At 40.7% G+C, this 19,792-nt stretch overlaps 1 protein-coding gene across 1 annotated transcript; it reads left to right on the forward strand.

The window, feature by feature from the left end:
* The first annotated feature begins 10,828 nt into the window (after positions 1 to 10,828).
* On the forward strand, positions 10,829 to 12,416 carry LOC135476810 (ras-like protein family member 10B). The gene has a single exon (XM_064756941.1). It carries the CDS (start codon positions 10,829 to 10,831, stop codon positions 11,462 to 11,464), a length of 636 nt encoding a protein of 211 aa, XP_064613011.1. The 3' UTR covers positions 11,465 to 12,416.
* The last annotated feature ends 7,376 nt before the right edge of the window (positions 12,417 to 19,792 follow it).

The following is a 19,792-nucleotide window of genomic DNA, read 5'->3' on the forward strand; positions in this document are numbered from 1 at the left end:
ATGTCCATCAATCCTCAGAGTTCCGAGGAAAAGAAAATCAAAGTGTGCGAAAATTCTCCAATATAAATGCAAATACCGTTGAGCAGAAACCCCATGTGTGTTTGGTGGAGACAGATGTATGTAGCTTGGAACAGAACGCCTGGTTTGGAGCACGATGCGCTCCCATACAAAAACAGTCTCAGTTACAAGTTTTATTTCACGAAATATCGTAAAAGGTAGCACATGTTCATGCGGCAGCTTTTATCTTCGACCCGAGACACTTTATTGGCTTGGTGATAGCCCACAAAACTACCCGCCATCGAGGCTTATTAGGGAATTGAATATCGATCCAAACAACGGATCTGTGGACAAAACGGCCATCTGTGATTTACGGTCCTTGCATTCAACTCATATCTCCCTTCACCTGGAAGTTTGCTCATCGAGTCATAAAGGAGTTATATGTATATATGGAGGGAATCCATGGGAGACGATGAGAGAGAGAGTCGTCTTCACATTATATGTGAATAAACAATTTGGCAACATGTAGTTCCGTATAAAGACAGAAATATTCCTGTTTAATGCCAGGGAATTTCTTTGAAATGTGTTTCAATGACCCTGACTGTTCTGAAGAACGTTTAATTCAAATTATGCTGAAACTGATTATTTTATCTTCTAAATTGTTCAGGAGAAAAAAGATCACAATAAATGATTTTCCTCGGAGAATTTCTAATATCTCAATTTCTCAAAAGGATTCCGCATTCAATTGCAAGTAATGAAAGTTCATTTTTACCTGTATAAGGGGACTTCGCATCCTTGTGGTGGTTGCTAAAGGCCACCACAGATCTTTTTTTATTAAATGTATTCCAATTTTGCATTCAAAGCGATACATTGCAAGCAGTTAAAGTTCGATGTGATCATTAAATGATGTTTATTTTCTCTTTATGTCTGTTGAGATGTAAAAGACGAGGAGATCTCAACACTTGATAATAGCTCAGACTTGATGAACTAAATCTCAACTCCTCTTAGAAGTGAAATGCCAAGGCAGAGTGCAGTCATGCACAGTTTCTGGGTTGATGTCATCCTTTGGATGATAAGGCAGTGCACGCATCTCATAGATCTGTTTTACTGGAAAAAAGAATGGTCACATAAAGGTCCTTACGGTATGTTTATTTATTTATTTATTTGATCGGTGTTTTACGCCGTACTCAAGAATATTTCACTTATCCCACGGCGGCCAGCATTATGGTGGGTGGAAAACGGGCAGTGTCATGGACTCCAACGACCATCCGCAGGTTGCTGACAGACCTACGTACGTATGGCTGGAGTGGCAGTCAGAATGAGTTGGATTTCAACTCACAGCAACCGCATTGGTGAGAGATTCCTGGGTCATTACGCTGCGCTAGTCTGTACGGTATAGTTCCACTTTTAACATTAATCTTGTCATATCAAGGCGGGGACTTAGCACACTGATCAATAAAGGTGTATAGTGTGACTAGGACATTCTAGCAAACGACACCAATCTAAGAATCTAAATTCTCTTGTAAGTAAAGATGGCGGAGTGACAAGAGTCTCTGGCGCTCTGCTTCGTAATTGTATCTAATTATACAGATATAACTTTGTTTAGAACATTCCTTGCATCTTTGCCGTACTCAAGAATATTTCACTTATACTTGAGTGAAATCAGTCATTGAAAACTGTTGACTTCTTCTCCCTGCATGAATTCGTCTTAATTTCTTATTTTGTACACTTTCTTCGTTCTTTGGTGGTTTAAAGAAAGGTTGAGAAAATGGTTTTTGAAACATCTGTAATTCTTGTGATTATTGACCCAGAACGTCCATTATGATTTGGGGCTGGCATTCGAATGTCTGTTTCCACGCATAAAACCAGATATCAATAAGAACTCCTTTGACACACAAAAGTTCGTATGCCAGGCAAACACCAACATCATGGTCAATTGAGAGTACGCTGGTCCAAAAAAACAGTGTTGATGATCAAGAAATCATACTCATAATATTGGTAGTGTTTAAGCCACTTGTATTCTCTATATATCCGTTAGACAACGATAAAAAGGGTGGAATTCTCGTTTTATTACATTAATATAAATCAGAAAGAAAACATATTAAAAGTTGCGTTTTCCTACACTCTAAGCAGTCCATCATGAGAATTAAAATTTAACCAGGTATGTGTCTTTATGGCTGAGGGTATTTTTTTTTCACTCTCATCATAAAGATTAATTGTGACTCCACTTAAATTTTGACACCCAAACGTTACCATCTATAAAAAAATGCCCTTTTTTGACGTCATGTAGGTATCAATTCGAAGACTGGACTCTGTAACGTGTTCTTTATTAGACAAAGAAACACTCATTTGAAGTTCAAGTGGAGGAGATGGGCAAATATTCAAACAAATACTAGACAAAGAAGTAATAATAGTACCAACTCATGTACGAAATTTCTGTAGATCAGTCGCTATGTGAGTGGCCTTTTTTTCATTTTATTTAACATTGCTTTTTTGTGTTTTTGGTATTTAGTAATATACTGACGTTTTGAAGATCAGCGAATTTCGCAAAAAAATATTCTCCCTAAGGACTAAGGATGAGTTTGTTTGTTATCATATTTATTTGAACCAGGTTCCTTTTATACCTCCTTTCATGCGTAAAGATAAAAGGGGTAGATTTTAATAATACACATATCTGAGATTTTATCGTTGTTGGTTGTCCGAGACAATTCCCTTTGAAGTTGACACTTTCAATGGCTAAACATGTTTGACGGCTTTAAGGATCGTGCAAGAAACAATCCCTTTCAATAAGCATACCTATATTAGCCTATATTAATGTGGCTGTATATCGGCCTGTTGCTATGGCATCTATATTTATATACCTCCGTCATGTAGCTATAACGTTAACAGCTGAAAGCAATGAGTGATGAAAATAGACATAATTTCACGTTAACTAACAATTTCGACATGTCTCAGAAATATAAAGAATTCGATTTTTGTGTCACTAAATGGCTTCGGCAGATAACAACATCCATCTAGATCTAAGGAGGCCAGGTTTCTTTCTATTTTTGAGAATAGTACAATCAGACAAGTGATATTATATAAGCTATATGGACACTTGGCACTCACGGTATACGCTCGTATGGGGACAATCTGGTTAGAGGCAAGCGGAATGAGCAACTGGGTGTAAATTAATACTGATTTTAAACCCATCACCTTTCTTACACCTGCCCTCACTTCCAGAACGTTAGGTGTGGTCAAGTATAGCGACAACGCAAGTGTCAAAACACCATTAACCCCTCTTATTTAGTAGCTCTTCATTGGCAATATTGACAGGTGGTTTAAATGTCCGACAACACATGGCATTTAGAGGTATGAATAGACATCACCTATTAATATATTCAGTACAAACTCATTATAACACACCTTTAATCTAGGAACCATAAGAGAGGTACCATCTAACATCTCGTTTAATGAGGGAGTGAGTGACTGCTTGGGGTTTAACGTCGTGCTAAACAATTTGTCAGTCTCATGACGACGACGTCGTTTAACAAATATTGGCACCCAGCCAAGGCTTACACTTGTGATGGCGTAAACAAAGTTGGACACTTCCATATAAAAGATGGGTAGGATAAGGCATACCTGTCATCCGGATGAATCAAAATACAAGCAGCTCATATGCAGTTGCCAAAACATGGGAACCGAGATGTAAGTTCAATAGATAAATATTCAAATGAAGCGTTCTCATTAGTTGAAAGCATGCCTACGTATTTGTCTTTACATTAGAATCGTTCCATTCTTCGAACTGGTTTGGGTACGATTTCTGTGTGTACGAATGAAAGCTTGATGCTTAAAGGAAAGAAAAAATGATGGAAAAAGGATTACAAATTTTGGACATGCTGTGATTTAAAAGAATAGAACAACAACTAATAGATATATGCCGAGAAACGGAAGTGCCCATGGTTTGAGGACGAGGCCGCTGGTTTTAAGGAGGGGACGTCTTCCTTTCCGCGCACATATCTCAGGCATTGTGCTGCAAAACCCAACTTGCATTTCTTAACTCTGTTATTATCAACCAAATCTTTGGTCACTCGACATTTGTTAAGTCAATAGTAAAACACTTGGCTTTCCAATTCTGGTATTTTCAGAAAAGATTTTTGCATGCCAAGATTAAGCAATTCTACAGTGCTTTTTGCGGCTTAATTAACGTAATTCGCGCGTATGTAATTCATAACGTATTCATTTATTTAAAATTACGCAACACAAATTTTTCTTCCATCTCGTGTATGAAAATCTTCGAAAACAGGAATATTTTTAACCTTATACAGGCCATGGACACCTTTTATGTTTTAAATTGTGTTGTTTCCAATTTCTGGTGCGGACTTTCTCAATGTAGTTTTAGGGCTTAATACAGTTGACTGTTTCACTGAGCTCTTCACGTTGATGGCTTTATGGTGAAGAACCTCATAAGAATACGGAATCGATTCAAAATTGTCAGGTGTAAAATAAAATATAACCCACAGCAAAATTACTTGTGCGTTGAACGTGGTCAAGTTAACGCTATTTCGTAGTTTAATACTTTGTTGTGAAATTTTCTGATTAATTAAAAGCAGAAAAAAGAAATTGCATTGTATGTCCGAACTTCAAAAAAGTGTTTAGTTGCTGCCAGTAAAGGCTGTGTTTCTTTTTTTTTTTGTTTGCAATTTTAGCAATTAGAAAATAAAGAAGGGTAACCAGCTGCACATAATCAGCAGAGAACACGTTTATCACTGTTTGTGGAATTTGCAAGTCTGATGAAAGTGTTATCGGTCTGGGGTTCCTTGGTTCTTCACTACAAAGGTATCAGCGAAAACGGGAAATCTACACCGGTGGAAAAAATAAAATGGATCAAAATTGAGCCTCGTAAAGGCGGTAGAAAATGTGTTTGGCTATCGAGACCTTTCATCGGCTTTCAGACATGTTTTATTCAATCTAAACTCAAATGAGTTAAATTAGGCGTGTGATAAACACTTTGAAAAAGAAGAAAAACTTCATCCGGCGTGTAATTAACATCTAATGCCTTAGCCAAGGGAAACATTTTGTACCGAAGCTAGCCTCGGGGATCCTATTAGCAGCAACCAATACAGGTTAGGCAGCACACATAAAAGGTATACATCAAAACGAATTAAACAGACAGGAATATTTGTAGTTCATGACTGACGCATGAAGTGTGACAGTGGTATGTGTAGTAGATGACCATCGCCTAGATGTACGCACAGATCCAGTCACAAGCCTTTCGGTGTCACTTACCTGTACCAGACCACGGACTAATCGCCCACAGCACGCCATGAGCCGTTTAATTTGTTCATTGATTCTTCGTGCAACATGAAAGATGTATCAGCTATCTGGAGCTCTTGCAACAGTATAACCTCCACTGAACTGCATAGAGCGTCATGCTGAAAGGAGATGAGAAAAAGTGTTTTGGTATAAACACGGATGAAAATAGGCCATTAAATAGGGGAGATATATTTTCATATCAATAGACCTTTGGGCAACCGGAACTCTGATACTCCGATACAGTGTAGGTTTCTAAACTTTTTGCGTAGGCACTTCCATTTTCCACATGGTGGGGACGCCATCTGTATTGTTGTTTAATGGCCTTGTTTATATATTGTTCTGCTCCACGCTTAATAGCTATATTTTTAGAAACAGAGCTCCGCTCCTGTCTCTTCCGTATCTTTAAGGGCTCTCGATGGCTAGAGATAAATTCAACAGAATAGGCCTACTGTTGTCCGTATCCAGCAACATCCGGTTTGTCCAGGGCGCGCCACCTACCGGGAGATATTTGAAGGGCTTCTGTACTCGCTGACCTATTCCATCATTAGCGTATTTGCCATAGTGTTAAGAATAAAATCGCGGGGAATTACAGGTTTTAGTGATTCACATTTGTTTGACCGCTTCCTCCGGGACTGACCTTTCCATTAGCCTTAGGAAGAACTACGCAGCCGACTTCCTGGAATGTATCTTTATACTGACCTTTCAGCGTTAAAATATAAAGCTTTGTGAGTTTGAGATGTTGCATATTATGCTTGATGTGTTCCCAACAACGGTGGAAGCTATCAAGCAAATTCCGGGTAACTATCTTGGGTTAAAATTACATAAGGAAACTGGCCTTTGGGAATTTGAGTTTGTATATCGTTTCACCAGTTGTACACTTCAAGTCCTCTTTTTTATAATATCACTAAGTCCAGATTTTCTCCAATTCATTTTTTCTTTTGGGCGGTCATAATTTAATGTTGTTATATAGTCATAGTCTAGTCAATAATTTGAAATGTAAGATTTTAGTACATGTTACAGTAGTACTGTGTATATTTACGTGGAACGTGTCCTTATGTTTATGTTGGCGGATGTGTGGAAAGCGGTATATATGGAATCTTATTTTTGTGAAACAGAAGCAAGGATAAGACCTATGAAATATAAAGAATCTTTTCATTTAAGCAGTTAAACAACACTCAGATAAATAAACACAATCAAATAAAAATAAACACAGGCTAAATCGGTATCACAATAACGACATCCCTGATAATATAAAAAAGATTGTAGAATAGAGAGCAATACCAGAGGAAGAACAACTGTGATTGTTGGCAAACGGTCACACCGATCTAAAATGGCCTCTTGTCAGTTTACCTCAGTTAGGGTTTAGTCTTAATTGCAAATGCTCAAATAGTAGCAAGTTACACGCCCCCTAGCACCATGGCTTTTGGTGATTTTCAATGAGCTTTACCCAAGACATGAAGCTGGTTCCACTGCCTATAAGCTGTCTGTGTATTCAGCATCTCAGAGAAACATGGTGTTATTAGGAAATAGCAATCCTTTACAAATCCCTGAACTGACACGTCATTTATTATAATAGTGAATGACGACTACATTTCTATGAATATTCATAACTTGGTATTGTAATGTATTGACAAATGATGGTGTTCCAGATGAAATCTAGCTTTAACAAAGTGAGTTATATCAAAGCGGCGCGAGCATGTCACATAAGGGGTAAATAATTACCTCCCTTTCTACAGGATACCTCTGAAAACTCCATTCATTTTGCTTCACGCCAAGGAAAAGTATTGTATTTCTGTTAATCGTATAATACTAGTTCGACAGAACTTTCCCCATGTTTTGTAACTGACTTATTAAGAGTGCTGTCCACACGGAGAACGGAATTCCGCGGTAGCGCCGGTATGGTTTCCACAGTTGTTAATGGCCTTGACTTGACTACGTCGCTCAGAACGGTGGTCCTGCGACAGAAGCACTTCACCTTAGTTTATTGTTGAAAGCTAACAAAGACTTGATTACTAAGAGTTTGCATGATGGCAAAATAAATATTCCATTAAGTACCCGCCGGATATAACATTCCCTGACCGGTCCAGTCAAGAGACGACATTTCGTTCAGATGCATCTAATTAGCTTAAAAAAGCACTGATCAGAACTGACACGATATAACATGCTGGAATTCAGAGAGCAGATTTTGTTGGGGAATAGTTTTTGGCACAGACATAAGGTGGGAAAAGTGGTGTAGGCAAAAGGTGAAGAAAACGGTGCAGACAAAAGGTGAAGAAAGCATTGTAGACAAAAGATGAAGAAAACGGAGTAGACATGATGTGAAGAAAGTGGTGTAGACAAAAGGTGAAGAAAACAGTGTAGACAATGTGAAGAAACGGTGTAGACAAAAGGTGAAGAAAGCAGTGTAGACAATGTGAAGAAACGGTGTAGACAAAAGGTGAAGAAAGCAGTGTAGACAATGTGAAGAAACGGTGTAGACAAAAGGTGAAGAAAGTGTTGTAGACATAAAGGGAAGAAGGAGATTCCTTCACTACAACCATACAATGCCGTTCAGTCGTTTTCAGCGCTTTACTCGGTTTAGGCGTGAATATTTCAAGATGAGCGTGGGTAAAGCCTCTCACACCCCGCACACCTCCATGTACACCTCAACACACCTCAACCCCACCTTCTGTCTTTCCAGTGGCTTCTGCATGAGACATCTTAAGTTATCATTTCAGCCAAAGGCGCTTGATTGCTTCCCAATCTCAGTGTTGGAAAAAGAAAATGCGAACTTGAATCAAAATCCTCTGTAAGAACACACTAATAATTTACTTTTAGATTGGCATAGATTTTGTGTTTGAAATGTTTGCAAGCAGTGGCAAATAGCTATTTCATTGAACCCGTTTCTTTTGTTGGAAAGCTAATCAATGAAGGTAGATCTTTTATCAGCAAAATTCACCCTTGCTTGTGTTTTCGCTGAAAAGAAAAGGTAATCTTGCAGAAATAGCAACTAAACTCTGATAAAACAGTTCTTGCAGCACGACGTCAATCCAGTTACAAAGCCCAAATTTTAACAGAAGGCACAAGCCGCGCCTGTTTATTAGTCGCCCCCCCCCCCCCCCCCCCGAGGTAATCACATGGGAATATACATAATAGGGAACTATACTTCATACAAATTGTCCATTCAAAGCCAAGGAAGTCACCACAAGAAACAACACTACAAATCAGCAACTGAAAATACCTTTTATATGGTTGTTCGTACTGAATTAAATGGATCAATAGTAAAGTGAGATTTACAGGCAATATTGTTTTTCTTTTGATGTTATCAACAGTGGTTAACATCGATTAAAATGATGTACCTGTTTTCTCCACGCTTTCGCTATCACCTGCATTGTATGAAGATAATAGTTGAGTAGCTTTATGAAAGACTTCATATTCTTCGTTTCAGCTTACAATCATTCTCAATTAAGGCTATCGTGTGTGACCAACTTCAGCATGGAGTCAGACCCCGCGGCTTGCTAATGACAGTTGGGGATTCGCTAATTTATTACACTACAATTCGGCGCGAAGTAATTTCCGAGGCACATTAAGGTCATTTGGAATGGACTGGGGGCGGGGACTAGCTTCAGCCAGCTGTTAAGGTGGTCAGGGAGAATCCAAATCTGGTCACTGGGTGATAGCGTCTCTCTGTACTCCATCGATCCCCGTAAAACACTCGTACGGCATCTATGTCCCCTGCCAAGCGGTCGATGAAAACGCAAAAGAGGCAGGCGCTGTGTAGAGCTCCACAAGGCATGCGTGTAGCGGGGGAGGAAGGGAAGATGGCAGAAGGCAAGTGAAGAATTGACGAGACCTTCGCGGTGCACACCCAGATCTTCCTCTCTGGTGGTGTCTATATGTGCTTAAGGCATTAGACAAGACAATCACGCGGGGTGTACAGGAATTGTCAGGCCTCAATTCCGCTACGAACTACTCCAAGGCTGGTTTCTAGAAAGCGTGAACCAGACAAAGGCCTTCTCATGACTTCTAAGGTTGGTCGAGGCTGTGCGACTGAATGGCTGCATCGGCAGACACTGCCATTCACGAGATCGGCGTGCTACTGCTGCCAGTGTTAAGAGGAAAACATGACCGCCGTGCCAGTCTTGGCTCTTTGACAGAATGCTTTGCGTCGGCCGCTGGACACATGATGCAGGATAAATGATCTGGTCAGGCTGGGCATGAGGTACAGTACGCCATTTATCTGAAATCATTCCCTAAAAAACCCACTACTTTGGCAATATTCCTGGCATTAAACCACCTGCGCTTTCAATGACATATAATACCAGCTTATATTCTTGTCGACAGCCTAGGTATTGCTTTATGACTAATTCTATCGCGCGCCTCAACAAGGAAAGGCTCGGGTTCGTGATAATGCTGCGCCTTGTATGTATGCATTCACGTGATTGCATGGATGATTTAGTATTAAAAACACCATGCAGGCTTGACTAACGACATGCCAGTAGTAATCAGAGCTTAACCTGTCCGTTTGACTGCCTGTATGACCAATTATTCTATCGTTTCAGACATAGCCTTGGAGAGCGACGACCAGAAGACTCGGCAAGCGAGAGAAATGTAACCAAGTCATCGGTGCCTTCCACATCCGTGAAGCTTTTGTAACTCAACACAAAGGCAACGACGCTCGTTACACAAGGAAGAGCCAGGGACAGGGAGAGAGTTAGAGCAATATCTGGACGACATACTTTTAATAGATTCTTCCTGGATTCCCCGGACGTGGTAGGTGCGCGTCTATGCTCACCCTTAGCTAAAGGCAGTCAACCGGCACAAAGTAGGAAGGAGGTGCTCACCAACCCATGGAAACACCCGTTATGATTTCTTCTTAAACGGTTAGATCAATACAATGATCCTATGCCCTATGAATATAATATTGATGGAAACCGTACAGGACTGACCTTGTGATCGATCGAGGTTTTGCTATATTGGATTCTCCGGCATCCATGAATTGGATTTAGTATACTCTGATAAGCAATCCTATCTTAAATCGTGGGGGGGAAGGCCTGATAGCATCAGCCGGAACATCCCTACAGTAAGCGTGTGTATTTGATATCCAAGAGCATTTAATCGGTTCGAATATTATTACCATTAATTTTGTGTGTTTGTCTTGTGAGTAAACTTAAAACTTGCCTTCATTTGGAGAAGCTCTGTGTGATCGTAACTCAGTCATAATCTCAGTCAGTCAAAAGTTTTACCTGTCGTACGTGTTGCCTCAAGGTGTGACTGCAGTTACACTTGGAAGACTCTGCAGTGAGAGCTAGGTACGAACCAGGTGTCATTTGGTTTTACCTGTAGTCGTCTTACACCGTGGTTGATCAGTTGCACCTGGACTGATATTTGTCTGTGAATGACCGACATCAACACAGCAGTACTATATTATGCAACGATGACTGATCTGTGATTGTACTAGGAACATACCTGGCTGTGACTGTACAACCCTTGGTTTACCTCTACTGGGTCAGCTGTTTGTTTTAAACGAATTCGCTATATAGGTGCTAAGACAGCTATGACAGCTTCTCATCTCACTATAGACTCGGACCTTCAGAAAGTCAAACTAGCCGTCCTAGGGGCGCCCGGTGTGGGCAAGACTTCGATTATACGACAGTTTGTCTGCAACGAATTCGTCGAGGAGTATGTGGCCACGGAGAAAAAGCAAGTGTTTTATCCCTCGGTGATCATCAACGACCATCTGTACGAGCTGAAGATCATCGACTGTCCGTACATTCCTTACTTCCCGGTAAATTCCCTGTACGAATGGACAGACTTCCGTGGCTACGGACTGAGGAATGCGACGGCTTACATACTGGTGTACGACATCACGTCAGAGGAAAGTTTTCAATACATCAAATCTCTCAGAGAACAGATCTTGGAGAGCAGGGACATGCACGACATTCCGATCTTTGTGGTGGGTAACAAACATGACCAGGCGGAGGAGAGGGGTCTGTCGCGTAGGGAAGTTGCCAATCTGGTTAAGAAACAGTGGAAATGCGGCTACGTCGAGTGCTCGGCCAAATTCAACTGGCACGTCATTTTGCTGTTCAAAGAGCTAATGAAGGCTATAGACTACATAGACTACGGCCATAAGCCGACGGCCATACGGGTTCAAGATGCGTTCCGGAGAAACCGCTGCGTCATTTTATGAAAACGCGGGATGAACTAAGAGGGGTTTATTCCATGGTGCGCCATAGGTCAGTCAATTTTATGACGTGGTCTTCCCGGGCACATTGTCGATGCTAAAAGGGCAGGTTGGAGTTGTACGGATCTGTAATTATATATAGGTGTGTTTTGACCAGATGTCGTTTGTACAATCTTTCGTCCACGATAAACGTGTTCATTTATACAAAGCGCAGGTGACCTTCGGCGAAGAATATATTGTTACCTGTACACAGGCGACGAAATTCATAATTAAGACACTCACCAAATACGGACGAGAAAGAAATGACAACGTCTACAAACTAGCAACACGTTGCCAACCTGAGATGCATGTCTATTATTCAGCCCGTGGCGGGTAACCGCCAGGCGGACGTCGTGATTCGCCGAGCAGCGAAGCTCGTAGAGAAGGAGATATCTTCAACATGGGTGAACATTTTGCCACGCAGTCCATACCATCGCATTCAAATCGATACCTAATGCTTGTTTGCTGGTGCTATGTTCCGCTTCCGGAAGAAGCCCTCTACTTACCCCTAGCCGCCCGTGACCCTTCAGCCAACGGCTCAGACCATCTTCATACAGTCTCTGACTGAACATGCGGCGCGTTACTCCGCTGACCATCGTACACAATCACATCAGCTGATTTAAATATCGACCAATCAGGTTCCGATTCTCATACCACGAGCGTTGAATGGGAATGTTTTGTCCACATTTCTTTTTATACGAAACTGATACAATTATGATCAATCAGCACTTTATGTTTCTGTCGCACGTAAAACTTTCTCTTTCCAAACATCGTGTCTGAAAGTGGACCGACATTCTGAAGAATTCAATGATCGAACTCCATTTCTGCTCCCTATATTTTAGAGGGCGTACCAAGAAGATGTATGGTACAGTGTTTCACAGGGACCATGTTTGTTTGATGGACTGATGCTACAAATCTGGCGCATGTTGTTGTTGTTCAGTTCATTTCATTGAAGCACTCTGAGAATGTGTGACATGACTGCTGTCAGATGTATTCAGACATGATTAAAAGATGAAATTTTATTCTAAGAGTCTTTTACTTTGGATTACTTCCTTAAATGGAAAAAGAGTTGGGTTCAAAATATTACACTTATAGATACTGAGCGCTTTTCTTGTTTGATCAGTTCATTGATAGGCTGATTGGTTAGTCGATTATTTACATCAATGGATTGATGGATGCAATAAAACTAAGTTTCTCTTCCAGGTAAAGATTTTCTATTGATAAATATAATAAAACAGGGCCGAATAGAGTTTGGACTAAACAAGCGACAATCAAACGCAATGCGTGCTTCTTTGGTGTTCACCTATTCTTCCGGAGTGGTGTCCATACGTTCCCAATATTTTGCTTTTTCTTTTGAGTTCACACTTCACTGTTTTCTTTGGTTTTCTTTGCTTCCTGTTAATATTTATTTATTTATTTATTCGATTCGTGTTTTACTTTTTTACACGATCTCGAGATCTAATACCCTACATTCAAGCCCGTGTGACTCGGTCGTGTGAGGCTCTGATTTAGTGACACGCCAAGCCTATTGCTGTTGACGTATCTTCGATATAAATACTCCAGAAATCATTGATCTCTTCACTTCTCTGGCCTTCGCAACGCAAGATGTATTTGCTTATTTGAATATCGATTCGTTTCGATTATGTGTCCTCCAGCAATGATATACAAATCATTCACCAACGTGATGCTACTGTCACTTGAATATGTTCTGCTCGCAGTGTTTCCCGGAAATTGATTGATATCAATATTAAACCGTTAACCTCCCTACACTGTCATTGAGTCTGCGCCACTGTAGCTTGTAGGACAATTTATGCATACTGTCTGCTGCATAGCGTTATATTCTTTGATGTATTATTTCACAAGATATGCGCTCTGATTCACTGACGCCCAATTAAAAATTTTCAGAAGGTTGTTTCCATGTCTCCGTGTTCACGTTACTTTCATCCCACCTGCCGGATTGTATATCGTTTTGCCCTAAAGTGATGGTGTTGTTGTTTATTTATTTATTTACTTGAATGGTGTTTTACGCCGTGTTCCAGAATATATCACGTATACGATGGCGGTGGCAGAATCAGGAGGAAACCCACGACCATCGGGTTAAATACACGTAAAGGCAGTTTTGGCGGTAGCATGAGTGCGCGCGTGGTGCAAACTCCTGCCCTTGAACTGTTATCTTACAAACTTGCCAACTCAGATCTCAAACAGAGAACTGTTTCCAACGTTTTAGACGACACAATCAGCGATGAGTGACAGCTGAGTTGTTACAATCCTGCATGTAGCAAGCTGATGGGAACGTGTGATATGCGACAGTATAATTACCGCTTTTTATAACAACATTAACTGCTACTGAGTGCTTTGAGTGTTCATGATGGTTTTAGTTGTTTCGTGCCAGATTTGTTGTTGGTTGTAGTTATAATGTATAACTGTGCTCGCATCTGTGTCGCAGACTCTATGACAAAGTTTTATTACGTCATGCATTTAATATCCTGCTCTACTATTTGTTAATACTAGTTCTTTATCACTTATTTCCACACATTTGATTTTCCTGCACTCTTGTTCATTTGCAACACACATGTTGTTAATCGTGAATTATTCAAAATATTTATTTTCAAATTTTGATTTTTCATTTCAGTGTACCATTTTCAGAAAATATAGAATTGTACATTATTTATAGATTTTAGCGCCCTGGAATTCTTCCCACTACCATGGAAAACTGATTAAAGTTTGTTTAGAGGAAAGTATTCATATCTTTGATTGGTGTAACATGATTCTAAACAAGCAAGGCGAGCACATATGCACTATTTATTTATTTATTTGATTGGTGTTTAACGCCGTACCCAAGAATATTTCACTTATGCAACGCCGGCCAGCATTATGGGGGGAGGAAACAGGGCACAGCCCGGGGGAACCCACGACCATCCGCAGGTTGCTGAGAGACCGTCCCACGTAGGGGAAGCCAGCATGAGCTGGACTTGAACTCACAGCGACCCACATATGCAATACAAGCACAGACACGACTGACAAAGGTGAGGAATATAACGAAAGTCAGTGTACAGGATATTAATTTTGTATATTGGTTTATTAAGAGCAACATTAGCTTCCCTGTCAGCGACTGTGGACAAAGGATAGAACAAGTGATACCTTTTTCAAAATACAGATTACACCTACCCTTATGTTTTAAAATCGAAACAGTTCACGTTTGGAACTTGGTCAAACATGCGGTCCCTTTGAGGTCAAGTCCAGCTCATGCTGGCTTCCTCTCCAACGGATGGTCGTGGGTTTCACCCGGGCTCTGCCCGGTTTCCTCCAACCATAATGCTGGCCGCCGTCGTATAAGTGAAAAATTCTTGAATACGGCGTAATACATCAATCAAATAAATTAACAAATAAATCAAAATGGGTAAGTAATTGCAAAGATTGATTGACTGATTGACTGATACTGAAGTTTTCACTTACAGCATGGAGGTCAGTTTAATAGGTGGAGAAAACTGGGGTTACTGGGTCAGACGAACTTTTAAGCGTGAGGAATATTCTTGTTCCAAATATTAGCTGAAGACTGAGTGGTCTTCGAGCCCCCCCCCCCCCCCCCAGCCCTCTGCTAAGGGGAGAAAATCTCTGATGGAACGGTGATTACCTCTACCTACGTGCATAAGCAATACAAGATCTGATTATTCAGGATCAATTGAATTGCTATTGAACTAACTGTTATTTACGTAGATAGCGGGGCACTAATGTTGCATCAGATACAAAAATTGTTTTTTCTTTGTAGATGAACTGTAAGCCCTATTTACACTTTTCTTATCCCAGGCAATGCCGGAAAACTCGCCGTCAGGAGGCTCGCTGCACTTTACTCACTGTGCTAAAATACACCCACCCCCACCCCACCCCTCCTGTCCGCCCTTATCAAAAGCAATTAATTAAATTAAAGCAACCGCCAGACGTTGAAACATGGGTCACATCTGGTGAATAGACCCACCCGTTTCTTGTTGATCCGAAAATATAACCAAATAGACCTACACAAGTGCTGCACTCAACTGCGACATGTAATCTTTCGGCTGTGCCCTTCAGCAGTGCAATCGCCAATGTCTAACAAAGAAGCTATCGCTGTCTTCTCTTGATCCGCCATTTTACCTACAGTAAGCATCTACCTGTGGCGCCACACGCTTTACATGCCACCTCGGCAGACGTCGCGCGTGCTCGGCACGAGTCCATGACGCACTAAAATGCCTTTTTCACCGCACCAAAAACAGGGATTTTTTTGAAGTTGCTAATATGTGTAAATTACGTACGTTTTTACCGGATTTATGAAGCTCATCATTTGGCTGAAGTAGCAATTTAAAGAGTTCAAGAACTGACAACGCTTTCAAAGCGCTGCATGGAACACTTTTAGTCATACATTTATATACGCATATAACACTTAAACCTGTTAAATAGTTCAAACTTACAAGTGTTGAATTGCACACTTTCTAATTATCGTCACTCATCGAGCTCCAAGTGTAAATTTACTTCAGCACTTCCGTTTAAAGACATTGTGTGTTAAGCTAAGTCCAAATGAACTGAAGAGATGAATGAATGAATGAATTAATGATTATGGTTTAAGGCCTCATCGGCAATATTGCACTTATATCGTGGCAAGAACGGGTTTAAAGTAGGGGACAAACTGCAGGGAGAATAAAGGGGGAAGCAATGGCGGAATAGCCTTGAGGTAGGTCACGTCACGCATAACATATTGCGTCAGTTGAGATACAGGATACATGATGGAACTTCTGGAATTTGTACAGGAGACACCAGCATTTTCTAATAGTCGCTGAGTCTGTTGCACTGTCCAAGGTGATGGTCTTTTCCCGGCAACATTTTCATTTAATATTATATTTATTTTATTTTTGTTGAACGCAAAACTTAAAGGGATACAGAATCGATTTTCATTGGCTGGTGTGACAAATAAGCAACTTCAGACTATGCGTAGCCAAAGTTAAATTTTAGGTATGACACATTTATCAAGTGTGACCAAGGCTGTAGAATTTAACACAGTAAACTCTGTCTCCACTATCTACCAATCAACATCGATTCTGTATCCCTTTCAGAATGATTTATTTACACGATGACGATCAGCTCTGCGGGTGGAGGAACCCGGAGTAAACCATCAACTTTTGCCAAGTTACTGGTGAACTATACTGCGTACCGATATGAACACCACATTGGTGGCAAACAAGGAATCGGCAGCTTATTGTCGCCAAAGGGGAACTCGTAAAACTTCCACCCACCTTTTACAAAACGGTCCAAAGTCATGAACTTGCGTTTAGTTGCATCTTTCCGGCATGCGGAGGGCTTGTTTGTACCCAAAAGAATGATCTGCTTGACTGTATTAGGCACTACTGTAAAGTCGTGTACATCTGGCTGGAATTTCACTTCAGCCCTGTTTCAGAGTGCTGTATTTCCTACCATATCTCCAACTTCTAAGGGAACCTTCCAAACCATTATATTTAAGTGAGTGAGTGAGTGAGGGAGGGAGTGCTAGGGGTTTAACGTCGTACTCAACAATGAGTTCAAATCGCAGTAGCAGGGTACTACAGGGTAGTAAATGTATGTAGGGCCTACTATAACAATGGCATCATGGTTATAATGGGTTCGATATCGTAACAATGGTGATCTCGCCAGTCGAACCAATCAGAGCCTTGGGTGCATAAAAGGAAATGCTGCCAGGAAAAATTCAATCACTCCTCCATCCGAGCGTAACATTGAGGTTCACATGTAGTATACCTAGTTCGGACGCTCTCATATTAACGAGGTACAAACTGTGAAATGAACAAATGTATGGTACACGAATATGGACAAGTACTACCTTCGAACTTCACCACTGGGGGCAATAATCCAGTTTATTAGAAGAACGAAAAGACTATTGCGGTTGAGGGATCTAATTTTACCTTGGTACAATAGTGCTTTTGCTATACATTAACAGCGGTAATAATTCAATAAAAATCCATAATTCAGCAGAAATGTTGTGGAAAATGGGACGCGTGGATAAAGTGATGCAATTAGTTCAAGATTGTCAAAGTCTAAGCCTTGCTCTCGAACGACCATTTCCATACAGCTATACACCACTTAGTCCATGCAGAGAAAGTCCGAATACAGCCCATCAATCAACACACATCACTTCAACATAAGTGCTAAGCGCTAACATCCATATAGATGGGCAATCGGTGTTATTGAAATGTGACCGCTGAAAGCCCTGTCTCCGGCAGAGTGGGTTTGTCATGCCGGCATCAAGCTTGTATGACGGACTGATAAATGTTAGCATATCGTAAAAACGCGCAACAAGGGGCTCAGCTGCCACTTATGTAATGATATTTATCATCTAAATGACAAGAAAAGATGAATAGTTAATGTACAGTAGTATGCGGTTGATCACATAACACCTTTTTGTAATCCTGCAATGTTTGGGTTTTTTTTTTAAATTTTGTTTTGCAAATATAAAAATCATGTGACCATATTGTTATTGTCCAGTTCTTTTAGCGAGTTGGCTATATTCTGCTGTCTGTAAAATCAGTCATGGTCGCTACCAAAGTTGCATTTAGTCAATGACACGTAACAACATTCAACACTGATATGTTGAACGTTCATATCACTTCAAAGAAAATGTAGTTAGAATACGTTTTCTTATTTCATAATGTTAAACTCCATAAGCTTAGTTTCGACACGATGAACGCATTGCCTCGGGTGACAACACAATTATTCAAAATCAAGTTGCATGCTTGACAATTGTCGTTGAGAGTAATTTGTTTTACAATGGCTGCACCAGCAAGCAGTTAGAACAATATCCACGCAGAAACAAAGCCTACACTATTGTCTCTGCGAACAGAATGCATCGCTTTGATTTCCTAACATCCATCTCTAAGCCTATACTGTCGTGAGATAAAAATAAAATTCATTTATTACGGTTATATTACATGTGTACTAAAACGTGTAAACAATTTCAAATATGGCAGTGTCAGTAACAGGGTTTACAGTTAAGTCGATAGCAGTTTAGGTAACTGATGTAGCCCTCCGTCAAAATATGCAATTGAACACCGCGCAATGTTCAGTATGCTTCCGGATTTTTAATAATTTTGACGTCACCCGAGGCAATGGGTTCTGGCCGTCGAAACCGAGCTTATGGACTATAACATTATGAATTAGAAAATGTGTTACAACTCCATTTTATATGCAACAATATGAACTTCCAACATGTCCATGTGTAGAGCTTGTGTTGTTACGCATAATTGATTAAAGGAAAATTTGGTGGCGAGTATGACTGATTTTACAGACAGAAGAATATAGACGAAGAAAAATAGACTATAATACAAGAATACCGAACCTTATAGCCCCAGTCTGCCGTGTACGTTTGAAGGTCCGACAGCAACTTGCATGCTCTGCCCGGTTTCCTATCGCCATACTATTCGTATAAGTGAAACATTCTGCAGTACGACATAAAAAAAACAATCAAATAAATAAATACAATAAAGATTCAATCCCAAATGAGTTACGAATGATCCCGGTTTAGTAGTGGTTAGTGCAGAAACGCTTGACGCTTCTTGAAAAAAAATGGGCGAAACGCGGCGCGCCGAGCCGAGCCGATTACTTTTCAAGAATCGTCATTTGCAAGGCGTTTCTCTTACTTAAACGTCAGAATCCAGTGTTATGCAGCTGCCGATTATTTTTCAAGAATCGTCTCCTGTCTCCAGGCGATATCGGCGTTATACAATACACTTGATAGCATTCACTTGATAGCATGTATAAATTAGATGGGCAGACTGTACTAATACTCTTGCTTTTAGTCGGATTGATCCATCGGCTGTTTGTGGGTTTCTTCATTTATGTAAATGGTGCTTATGTAATGTTACTGGGTAGGCCTACGAATGTCACGCGATAACGTAGCATCGTCCTTAGTGTAAGGTGGATCAGTGTCTTCTGCATGTCGGCCACAGGCTGGTAAATTGGGTCTGCTATAACACTATAAAAGACAGGCTTCCACAGTGTAGGCTTTTCACAATTCGTGTGAGTGCGAGGCCAAGAAATTTCTGACCCAAACCAAAACATGTGAACGGGCGTCATTAGAAGACTGGACTGACGCCTTTATCCACACCTCCGAACGAGCGTCTGGCGATGAACTTTCCCAAGCAGCCAAAGCAGAAGTTGGCCGTTTATAAGGACATTTCTTCTCCGGATGAGGTTGATGGAGACACGGCCGATCGTCCTTTACGTGGAACTCCCATTGGCAGATCCAGCAGCCAAAGATTCAAAGCTCCCAAGACCGAT

This window comes from Liolophura sinensis, chromosome 10 (assembly GCF_032854445.1).
Source record: "Liolophura sinensis isolate JHLJ2023 chromosome 10, CUHK_Ljap_v2, whole genome shotgun sequence".
NCBI lineage: Eukaryota > Metazoa > Mollusca > Polyplacophora > Chitonida > Chitonidae > Liolophura > Liolophura sinensis.

Coding starts and splice junctions, on each gene's coding strand:
- LOC135476810 (XM_064756941.1), top strand. CDS start 10,829: ATGACAGCTTCTCATCTCACTATAGACTCGGACCTTCAGAAAGTCAAA.